The 11,941-nt window shown below is 40.2% G+C and overlaps 1 protein-coding gene across 1 annotated transcript in view; it reads right to left on the reverse strand.

The window, feature by feature from the left end:
- Positions 1-5,633: 5,633 nt before the first annotated feature.
- The window catches only part of ano8b (anoctamin 8b), a 28,276-nt gene continuing 21,968 nt past the window's right edge, over positions 5,634-11,941 (reverse strand). Inside the window, exons 15-19 of the mRNA XM_077717507.1 lie at positions 11,578-11,941; positions 11,204-11,395; positions 10,984-11,115; positions 7,384-7,494; positions 5,634-6,841 (exon numbers count right to left, since the gene is read on the reverse strand). The exon at positions 11,578-11,941 is cut by the window's right edge and continues 29 nt beyond it. Coding sequence (XP_077573633.1) covers positions 6,128-6,841; positions 7,384-7,494; positions 10,984-11,115; positions 11,204-11,395; positions 11,578-11,941 — 1,513 coding nt within the window. The 3' untranslated portion in view covers positions 5,634-6,127. The remainder of the gene's footprint in view (positions 6,842-7,383; positions 7,495-10,983; positions 11,116-11,203; positions 11,396-11,577) is intronic.

Genomic DNA, 11,941 nt, shown 5'->3' on the forward strand with positions numbered 1-11,941 from the left:
CAGGCTCACACTGGGGGACTTGGGTTCAAATCCAGCTCAGTCCAAATGTGTGGAGTTTGTATGTTATCTAGAGGCCTGCGTGGGTTTCCTCCCAGATTCCAAAGACACGCATGGTAAGCTGATTGGACTCGAAAAATTGACCTTAGGTATGGGTGTGAAGGTGAATGGTTGTTTGTCTCCTTGTGCCCTGCGATTGGTCTCTGGCCTGGAGTCAGCAGAGATGGGGTCCAGCACCACCCGTTAACCTAATGAAGATAAAGCGGCTCAGAAAATGAGATGAGACAATGAAGCATTCCTTGTGTTTCAAAGGTCAACTTTTAATGGAGTCAGATGGCCTAAAATACAGGTGAGTTGATGTAAACTACTAAGTAAAATGTAACTCATTAGTTGGTTTAAAAAAAAGTATATTAAGTGTTTTTCTAGCATCAACACCACAGAAAAATCACGACTATTCTACGTCGTCTTCAAAACGTGGACATTGAGTTGGGCGGACAAACCACTCCGTGCAGTGCGGTAAGCAAGCCACTGTCTTTTTCACATTCAATATGGTGGGACAATATGGGTGTGGTTATGCCGATTGTCAACGCAGCTGCCCTAAATTCGGCACATGTGCAGTGCGTCGTCATCTTCAACGACCGTTTGTGCACCTGTGTCATGTATGTGACTAGTTGGTTTAACATTAGCGTCACAATGGCCGTTTTTTCTCCATTATTGAGTCGTGTAGAATGACTTAATTTAAGCAAAAAAAGCCGAGACATGAATGGACAGTTTGTATGTTAAAGGCTCACTCAAAAATGACACCCAAAGGCATGTCTTAGTCCCCGATGTGTTGTATGTAATAATAGTTTTCACTGCGAGTGCCAAGCACCTGTTTCCAATTTGAAAATGTTCCAAAAATCATTAAAGCAACTCTCTGTTATCGTTAGTCTGCATTTAATCGCCTTCTCTGGAAAAGCACGGAACACTCACTAACTTATTTTCATTCTTTATCTTGATAGTTTATTACATTTCTTGTAAGATTTCTCTTTCCTGTAATATTTGTTTGGCATCGCTCAAATAGCTTGGTTAAATAAACTTTTCCTTGTTTAGCACTCTTGAGATGACGGAAAAGCAGACTGGGCCAGATCAAGGTAAAACTATTTTTCCCAAAAAAAAAAAACACCCTATCCTATCTATTGAATCCCCACACCCTATATATGATAACTTTTGTTTTTTTGTTGCAAGTTTTCCATGTTCAGCATCATGATGCAGCTCTTTCTGCCTGCCCAGAACACTCCCACCCCTGAGGTTACAAGAGAGGAGACTGGGCCAGACAGATAAAGGTAAATCTAGTTTAAAAAAAGCAAGCACCTAAGCCATTCTGTTGGATCTCCAGTCTCTATATATGCTAAATTTTGCTTCTTTTTTTTATCTTTGCATGCATCAGGCCCATGTCCAGACTCTGGAGGACCAGGTGATCTTCCCAGGTTGCCCACTTGAAGATGGTGCATCTCTTACATTATGTGGTGACTCTGCACTTAAGAGAATGCTGGCAGTCTTCTGAGAGGTAAATTTAATTTAGAATATCCAAGTATTCATCCAAATTAAAAGCTTTAAACATTATAATCTTAACTCAATGATGTGAAAGCAGATCTATTTTATGAATTATATTTCCATGGTGAGCTTAGGGTTTCACATTGTGAAAGCCTCCAGGTAGATTTCTGACCCTGGCAACAAATAATGGCTGAAATGTGATTAGTTAAATGCTTAAATGTGAAAACACTCATCTGGAAGCAGCAGAAGGGGAATAAAAGGAAGCTGACAGACAATTTGGAATTATTTAATAAGTATTAATGGACAAAATATAATTAACATCAGTCTGTGATTCAGATATTTTTTTAGGCCAGCAGAGAAGGCCTTACAGACCTTGACGGTCCACCATTTTTAAATAGCAAACAAAATAAGCAAAATGCATTTGTAATAGTTTTATTAACTACCAACTTCAGATCTTACAAAAATATGACAAAATAAATTAAAACATAAATAATCCAATTTCCCAGTTGTCTTTAAAATAGTTTTTGTACAGTGGTACATTGGAAGAGCATGATCTGTAAGTGATTATCAGTGAATGACGACTGATGTTGACAGCAAAAAATCTTCAATGGCAGATTTTGCGTGACGCCATTTTGAAGGTTAACCCCTTGGTACGTGACTCCATCAATTTTACTGCAGCAAAAGGATAGAATGAATACATTAAGTGCTCTATGTGTTTCTTATCAATAGGATGAACTTGTGGTTTCCCTGAAAATATGGTGACCATAACACTTGAATTGTCTTCGGTGGGTAATTCCATTGTGCCATCCCAATTCGTTAGCCCTACTAATAAGCTTTTTACGAGACTCTTTGACGTTGGGATGCGTCGTTTGAGGCAAAGATTGAAATTTTAGGCTCTTAAACGCAATCACACTTCCTGGTTTTTCCAAATTATCATAGCATCCATCATTATGCTTCTGAAAACATACATAACTTCAGAATATGCAATATTGCACATCATATACTTATTTTAGTTAATAGCAACAACAACAAAATAATTCTTTACACATGGAAAATGAAGTTCACAGACAGGCATGAGAGTCATTTAAAAAATGTTTCATAATTTAGTTATTAGTTTTTCATTTTTTTATCCTTTACCACTAAATTGTATCACATGACATTAATATTGAATGCTGTAAAGCACTGTTTTTCCAGTACAGTACCAACGCTATTGTAAGAAATGTCTAAAAACTGAAGGTGATGATCTGAAAGTAGAAAATTCTTCTGTGAAAATGCATTTTTAATGTATTTTCCAACTTATTGTTACCATGCCCAACTTTTTCTAAATCATTTTTTTACTCCATTAACTAAAAACCTATTTTCCCTTTAAATAGTACATATATCTCAATTTAAAGTTTGATTTTGATATTTTTTTTGGCAGATCCACATCACTGACCTCAGTTTTTATTCACAATTTAAACAGCATCCCATCTTTTTTTTTCAAGTTATATTCATTATTCTCATCATTGCACTTTGACATTAACAGAGAGAAAATTTGGCTAAGAATACTCAAATGAAGAAACCTTTGAATGAAGAGAACACAGCTCTACTGACAGTGAGTGTTCAGTCGATACAATGGACAACAAAGACCAATTTTTACAGGTGAGTGTCCTCTATTATTGCCAAAAACTTTTAACAGTGATAGTGATATGGCAATGCATAGGTAGAATGTCTTCCAACCCACGTTGTTATGTTTTTAAGTGAGAATGAATTCCCAACCTCTGTTGTGGCACATTGTGCCTCCTTGTGAGATAAGCATGTTTGCCACTGGTCATTATGCGAGTTCATGTTATAAAAGTGCTATGCTATGTATTCTCTTGCTCCCATGTGACTTATCTGTCAATATGAATGAACAGCACTAAAAAGATAAGACATCAATTCCAATTGTGATGTCACAACCAGAAACACTGAGGGGAAGTGGGGGCCTGTTGGTTTATTGGAGATGGTTTTTCCCAATGCCCTTTTTTTTGATGTAGTAACTATTCATTCATTTACGGAACCGATTTATCCTCAAGGGTAGGGGGGGGGTGCTGGAGCCTATCCCAGCTAACTTCTTTGAGCCAAAGGTGGGGGACATCCTGAATTGGTGGCCAGCCAATCACAGGGCAAAACAGACTCTGAGCTAACCACTCAATCCGCCAGGTCACTTGTAATAACTGAAATAGAAATAAAGAAATGGCCAGATTTGAGAGCCAATTTCTTTTTTCTACATGTAATATTTCGTTAGGCAGTAATTTTCTTTTTTGGACATGGTTGAAAGTTCATAGCGCCTTTAATCTAAAAAAAAAATAATGCAATATATTTTCCATCTGTCCTTGACAGTGACAACATTGAGACTAGGATTTTCTTTCCTTATTTAAACTAAATGTCTTGGCTCAAAGGTTGGGAAATGGTCAGTCTACACTGTTGACAACACTACTGTCAACCATCCAATGTATAAATTATTCATTCTAAAAAAAACAGTGGCCTCGTATGCTGGAAAAAGTGCACAACAGAAAGCTGCAACAAAAACATCCGTCTATTCACTGTCACGTTAAAAAAAAAAGACATTGGACCCTCCTAGCTCCAAACCAAGACTATAAGCACTGATAAAGCAATCCTTTCATGGAGCTCTGCAGAAATGAGAGCGTCTTACAAAAATACAGATTCTGCTCATGTACCGTGTGAAAGGAGGAAATCTATACAGTCCAGTTTGCATAATGATGTGAGGCTGGTTTCTCTCTCCAGCTGAGTGATGTAGCATTTAGTGCATAAGTAACGTTCATCGCTCACTAACCAAGTGTATTTAAACTGAGTTTAATGGAGAACCAACCGTTTGTGAGAGGACGTTAATAGACCAGCAATTGGCCCAAATGTTCTTTTTTTTTTTTGCAGTTCTAATTAAGATGGCTGTTAGGTATGCACGCCATGGTAAAAAAAAAAAAATGGGGGTCGTTTGTTGCCCTTCCCAAGATTAGGATAGAGTTCAAATCATAGTGTACAACCAATTTATGACTAGTAAATGTTCAATCAAAACATTATGCAGCCTGGAATCATAAAAATGGTATCTGTTCAGCACTAATGAGCCATTAACAGCAGAATTTACTAATCTATTAACTCTCGTCTTGCTTTCAATGAATCCGTAATTGGCATAAAGCTTCGACTGACCTCCGCTTTGAAAATAAAGCTGATAATCAGGACGAATACAAAGGGAAGGTTGTGTCATACTAGAAAGGGCATCATTGCTCCAAATTAAAAGAGGGTTGATATTGCTTTTCATATTTTCCACGTAAAAAGGAAGGGCCAACTATTTCACAGTTAAAAACAAGACAGTTGTCTAATATTGATTTGAGGTAATGAAAAAAAATCACTCATTTAGTTCAACTAGACATCCCCTTTACATGTTTTGTCCTTTTCCACCTTCCAGTTATTAGTTTTTCAAGTTGTTCACAATTGGTCACAGTAAAAATGAACAAATACAGCTTTTTGCTTTGAAGGTTTCAAAATATAAGAAATGCAGCTCATGCATTTCTTGATGTATTGCAGACATGATTGTGTGCCTTGCTATCAGATCCATAAATATTGGGACAGCAACACAGTTTTAATTAAACAGTGATTTGTACCTAAACTAAAAGACGTGCTTCATCTGCAAATTTCCTCTTATTTTGAGGGCATTTGAATCAGGTGACGAGTTTAGCAATCACAACGGTTTGTGGATGTGCCTCCCACTTTTAATGGACCAAATCATTGTGACAATTTCACAATCATAATTCAAACTTTTTGTATGTAACACTTTGCATATCCTTTGCAATCAGTTGTAGTCCAAGTGTGTAGAATAAAGAAAAGGAAAGACAAGGTAGAAATCTAAGACAGTTTGCATGTTTACACCGGGGCCTGTGTGGATTTTCTCTGGGTACTCTGGTTCCCTCGCAGTTTCCAAAAACATGCATAGTAGGCTGATTGGATACTAAAATGTGCCTACGTAAGAGAGTGAGTAAATGGTTGTCCAATTCAGGGTATCCCCCGCCTCTGGTCTGAAGTCAGCTGGGATAGGCTCCAGCACCCCCCCCCCCCCCCAAACACACACACACGCACACACACACAACTCTAGTGAGGATAGAAATGTTTCAGATCTACACTGTGAAGTGCCATGGAATACATTTTGAAGTATTTGGCTAAATATGAGAAGATAATAATGCGTCATAATTCATCATTTTTACCCATTGACAAATTTTAAAAAGCGAGTTTCACTGGTTTCCATTTGAACAGCCAATTGTCCCATTAAATTTGGAAGGCACATAAACACACTAGTCCTATGAATTACCTGATTTGGATGCAGATATTAAATGAGCTGAAAATATGCAGTTTAAAGCACATCTCATTCCTTTCCATTTTTTTTGTTGCAAACCACAAAAATGAAAACTGTGCTCATTTCCCAATATTTATGAAGCTGACTTTATGTAGTGGCATGAGAGGAAGTGAAGCCTATTTTGTTGTCCAGGACCACCAAAACCCTCAGGAACCTATTCCAACTGGAAATTCTACAAGAGATGTTAGTTTTGTACTAAAGAAGCTACTAAACCTTTGGGCCAGGAGGGTCCGATTCACTTGAATGTCCGTTCTCTGACCCTTCCCCTGCAGGTAATGGGACCTCATCCGGAATTCCATTCAAGTCGGACCTGGAGACCGGTCTCTCGGCGGTCTGCGACGAAGACAGTCCCTCACCCGATCTGGCCGTCGGCGCCCCATTGACACAGGTCCCCGCTTCGGATTTTCCAAAATTAAACAGTTTGCCAGGGTTGAAGGCCTTGCTGGGTGACTGAGAACGCTCCTGTGAGCTGCTACCTGATGAAGAAGATGATGCCGACCCCCCATTGGCGGCGGCGCCCGGCGCAGGAGTCGCCACGGATTCTTTCCTGTTCTCGGGCGATTTGAGGAATTTGAAGCTGAGGAAACCCGGGAGCTTTGCTTCAGTGGGTGACTGAGGGGAGCGAGCGCCACCTGAGGAGAACTTGCTCTGCATTGGGATGATCTGTTTGAGCTTCATAACGTTGTTGTTGGCCAGTAGGGAGCTGGGCCTCTTGGGTTTGTCCGACCCGCCGCTTCCGCCGGGGCGCGATTTGCCGCTGTGGCTTTTCTCGTGGTGGTGATCCCCGGAGGTGTCGCCCTTGCCGTCATCCCTGTCCCTTTCTCTGCGAGCCGTGTGCTCCACTTGCCTCTGCCTCTCCTCCTCCTCCCTCTTCTTCCTCTGCAGCTGCTGGTAGTGCTGCTGAGCTTGGCGCTCGTGCTTCTGCAGGGGAAGGCAAACACAATCGTGCGGAACTGCTGCAGCGGTAATCACTCTTGTTTTCTTTCTAAACACGGTTGCTGTTAGAACAGGGGTGAGTAAACTATCCCACAAACAGCCGCAGTGAGTGCGGGTTTTTGTTACAACCCATCAAGAGGACATCTTTTCACCAGTCTGGTGTCCTATGAGTGTAATCACTGGATGGCAGTCAGGTGCTTCTCATTACCAAGTGTTTTCTTTTTTTCGTTCTAGTCAGTTCCACCACTGAATTTTCTGCTGAAACATTGTTTGCCTTTCACAATGACAGCCACCCAATTCACTTAAATGGAGAGTAATGCTTTGAATTGTCATTTTTAGAGACATTGACATCCTCAAGGGAGGGACAAATGTTCACCAAATGAGCAGACGATCGAATGACACCAGTCCATTACAATCTAAGCATTGGGCACCCCTGTTAAAAGGACCATCTTGTCGCCATAGGCTTTTTAAGGGGTTGGAACCCTACCAAATATTTCCCATTCTACGAAAAACACTTCATTATTTACCTTAAAGGCCTCCCTGCGCTGATAATCCAGTTTAGCCATCTCCTCTCTGACCCATGTTGGTATGTCAGGAATTGCCACATGGATGACATATTTCAGGAGGATGGCAAAGTGCTGCAGAAAGACAAGCAAAAAAGCAAAACGAAAGATTAAATTTGGAAGAAAATGAACTCGTGTACATATTCCTGGATGCTACTATTTCTGGTACAACACTCTGGCTGTTTAATTCTTCCCGAGATAAGCCAGACTTCTTTATCAGGCCAGGGCAGTGCTATGGGCTGTTTACCTTATCTTATTATAGCCAGCGACAGAGCTCTAGGCTCAGAGAGCCAAAATAACTACTATATTATGAACAAATGAAAATACCTCACCACAGTCCTCTCCTTTCTCCATGTTGTTATCTCTAAAGCACGCTCCTAGCTATCAAGTACATGCAGTTGAGGCAACGGGAAGACCACTTGAATGCAGCTCAGTGAAGCTCAAATCACATCTACGCGAGCAATTTACTCGGAAGGATGACCACAACCACTGGCAGTATTTTTTATTTTTTTCCCCAAAAAAATCAGACTCACCTGACTTTCAAGTGGGAGGCCGGAGTTTGAATCTTGGTGTTTTTATTTTTTATTTTTTAAAGAAAAAAGCCTTACTATACTATGTAATGTTTTGAAGAAAAAAAGCCTAAATATACCAATATTTGTATCAGCCAAAACCATAAATACAACTGCTTTTTTTTTTAGGGAGCCTGTGGCCCAGCGAATAAGTTATTGGCCTCCCACCTCTGTAGACCTGGGTTCAAATCCTGGTTTGCCCTGCTTTGTAATTTGACCTAACTTTTCCCACTTGAAGGTACAATAAAGTACTAAGTATGATCTGGGTGTGAAAAGAGACAAAACAACAAATACTACTGCCTAATATTGGAGAGTGGTGGCCCAGTGAATAAGTCATCAGTTTCCTGCTTCTTTGGTCTTGGGTTCAAATCCAAGCACCTGCAAAGATTTTCCCAATATTATTCAGGTAAATGAATGAGATAAATTTACAAGTACTACTGCTTTCTGTCACAGGGTGGTGGCCCAGTGGATAAGTCATCAGTCTCCCACTTCTGTGGTCATTTGATCAAATCCAAGTGCATGCAAAGATTTTCCCAATATTATTCAGTTAAAAGAATAAGTCCTAATGCCTAAGTGTCTAAGTGTATAAGTCTTCAGTAGTGGATGAAGCATTTTGTCCAAAAAATGACTAAGTGTTTCAGGTAAATGAAAGAGGTAAAAGTATAAGTACTACCACTTTCTCTCACCGGGTGGTGGCCCAGTGGATAAGTCATCAGTCTTTCACCTCTGTGGTCCTGGGTTCAAATCCCAGTGCAGGCAAAGATTTTCCAAATATTATTCAGTTAAAAGAATTAATTTCTAATGCCTAAGTGTTTAAGTCTTCAGGAGTGGATGAAGCATTTTGTCCAAAAAATGACTAAGTGTTTCACCCCATTTCCTTGAATAAAACGTTTCAACACCCATGTATAAGTGGGGCACGAGTTGGTGTAGTGGGTTGCACACTCGCCTTTGCACGGAGAGAACGTGAGTTCGCTTCCCGGTGTCGGCGGTTGACTGACCAAGCAAGCGGTCGAGGGTCGGCCGAAGGCCGACCCGAGAACGCCTTTCGCACAGACAGGTCCTTCAACTGTCTTCCGAACTGCCGAAGGCAGTTCGGAATATAACCTTTTGCTGAAAAGTATGACTAAGTGTTTAATAAAAATTAAAAAGTTTTTCTTTTTTTTTCTTCTTGTTCCATTTTCCAGACTACTTGGTTCGGTGATCAGCCAAAGGTCGACAGCGGGAATCGAACCCAGGTCTCCCAGACAGGAGTCCAGTGATCTAACCTCTGCGCCACCCAAGTGACTACACTTTTCATTGTAATCATTTGAGTGTCATGACAGGAAGTCCACAGAAACAACTAAGTGAAAAAGTGTCCAAACCAGGATTCGAACCCAGGTCTCCCAGACGGGAGTCCAGTGATCTAACCTCTGCACCACCCAAGTGACTACACTTTTCATTGTAATCATTTGAGTGTCATGACAGGAAATCCACAGAAACAACAAAGTGAAAAAGTGTCCAAACCGGGAATCGAACCCAGGTCTCCCAGACGGGAGTCCAGTGATCTAACCTCTGCACCACCCAAGTGACTACACTTTTCATTGTAATCATTTGAGTGTCATGACAGGAAATCCACAGAAACAACAAAGTGAAAAAGTGTCCAAACCGGGAATCGAACCCAGGTCTCCCAGACGGGAGTCCAGTGATCTAACCTCTGCACCACCCAAGTGACTACACTTTTCATTGTAATCATTTGAGTGTCATGACAGGAAATCCACAGAAACAACAAAGTGAAAAAGTGTCCAAACCGGGAATCGAACCCAGGTCTCCCAGACGGGAGTCCAGTGATCTAACCTCTGCACCACCCAAGTGACTACACTTTTCATTGTAATCATTTGAGTGTCATGACAGGAAGTCCACAGAAACAACTAAGTGAAAAAGTGTCCGAACCGGGAATCGAACCCAGGTCTCCCAGACAAGAGACAGGTGATTTAACCACTACACCACCAAGTGACTACACTTTGTTAGTAATCATTTGAGTGTTTTGACAAGAAGTACAAAGAAACAACTAAGTGAAAATGTGTCCCAACCGGGATTTGAACCCAGGCCACCCAGACAAGAGACAGGTGAGTTAAACACTGCGCCACAACTTGGCTGCACTCTCCTTTGTCATCATTGGAAGACCTTGACTACAAATACATAGAAATAACTAAGGGAAAATGTTTCCCAACCAGGATTAGAACCCCAGTCTCCCACATGGGAGTCAGGTGAACAAACCTCTAAGCCACGAATATATGTATAAGTACATAAGTATACGTATATACATATACATATGTATATATGTATATGTGTATATATGTATATATGTATATATGTATGTGTATATGTGTATATGTATATGTGTATATGTATATGTGTATATGTGTATATGTATGTGTATATGTGTATATGTGTATATGTGTATATGTATATATATATATATATATATATATATATATATATATATATATATATATATATATATATATATATATATATATATATATATATATATATATATATATATATATATATATATATATATATATATATATATATATATATATATATATATATATATATATATATATATATATATATATATATATATATATATATATACCCTAGTTTGCACATCTTGTAAAATGATGTAATTTATAATTTTAATTTAATATCTTTAAAAAAAAATTCCAGAAAAAAATCTGCGAAGCTCTGAGTCCACGGTAGCTGAAGCGCGAAGTAGCGAGGGCACAGTGTATTAGCCAGTTGTTCTCCATTTCACTATCGTGACTTTAACATATGTTTGTTCTTACTTTGTCATGAAATAAAAAAAGGCCCACCCAAAATTAAACTTTTACTCCAGTGTGACCAATATCTGTTATTTTCCTCTTCATTGTGTATCTTTAGCTGGTGCAACTTATACTCAGGTGCAACTTATAGTCCGAACAATACGGTAACTGAAGTAGGGTTTTTGTACCTCGAGGATGACAATGGAGATGATGGCCATCTCAGGGCTCAGCCAAGGGAAGAGCCGCTGTAATTGACCGCATTGACCAATCAGGTAACAGTTCACAATGATGGCAATCAGACCCATGGCTTCCATTGCAGACTGCAGGATCAGAGAAGAACACATACAGAACCTCTCAGATATAAAACATTTTTTTTAAAGAGGACTCTTGGAAGTTTTTTGTTCTAACCTGCCACTGGCCGATGCTTTCAACCCTGAGACCAAATGGTCTCTGCAGACCCGTGCAGAGCTTGAAGGCGTCGCTGCGGATCTCAATGATGTTGTTGATAAGCGCGCACATGGCGGCCAGAGGGAAAGCTGAGGAGAACAGCACCACGTAGCCAAACTGGACAAACATTTCTTGGTAGTCCTTGAAAGTGTCCTGCGAAAAGAGTGTCTCTTGTGACTCCATATTAAGTTACAACATACCCTTGCACACCACATGAATATTTTCCAAGAACGTAAAACAAACTGCCGTCTAAAACTCCCCCTTTGGATTACTCGTAAACAGAGTTTTAAAGAAAAAAAACTATCTGAAATTTTGTGAAAGTTGCTCTCTTTTACCATATAAGTCTGCATACAGCTCTCTATCTCTGCCGGAGTCAGTGTGTTGTTTTCCTTCACTTCAGGCGGGTCAATCCACGATTCTCTCTTTGTTCTGGTATCGGGCCGCTCGGTGCTGCGGCCTCGTCTCCGATTTCGCAATGATGTGCCGCTCTCGCTCCTGGAAGCAGATCCAGTGGTGCAGGTGGCTGCAGCATAGTTGATTCCTTCTGCTGCACAAGCCACCCCTCCCCCAGCTGCCTCCTTCACATCATGGATGCCGTTATCGAAATCATCATCACACACTGAAAACACAGAGGGTGGCTCCATTCCTTTATCTGCCATTGTTGGACTCCCTTCCTCCATAAAACTACTGTCCAAAGGG

The sequence above is a fragment of the Stigmatopora nigra genome, chromosome 5, assembly GCF_051989575.1.
Source record: "Stigmatopora nigra isolate UIUO_SnigA chromosome 5, RoL_Snig_1.1, whole genome shotgun sequence".
Classification (NCBI taxonomy): Eukaryota; Metazoa; Chordata; class Actinopteri; order Syngnathiformes; family Syngnathidae; genus Stigmatopora; species Stigmatopora nigra.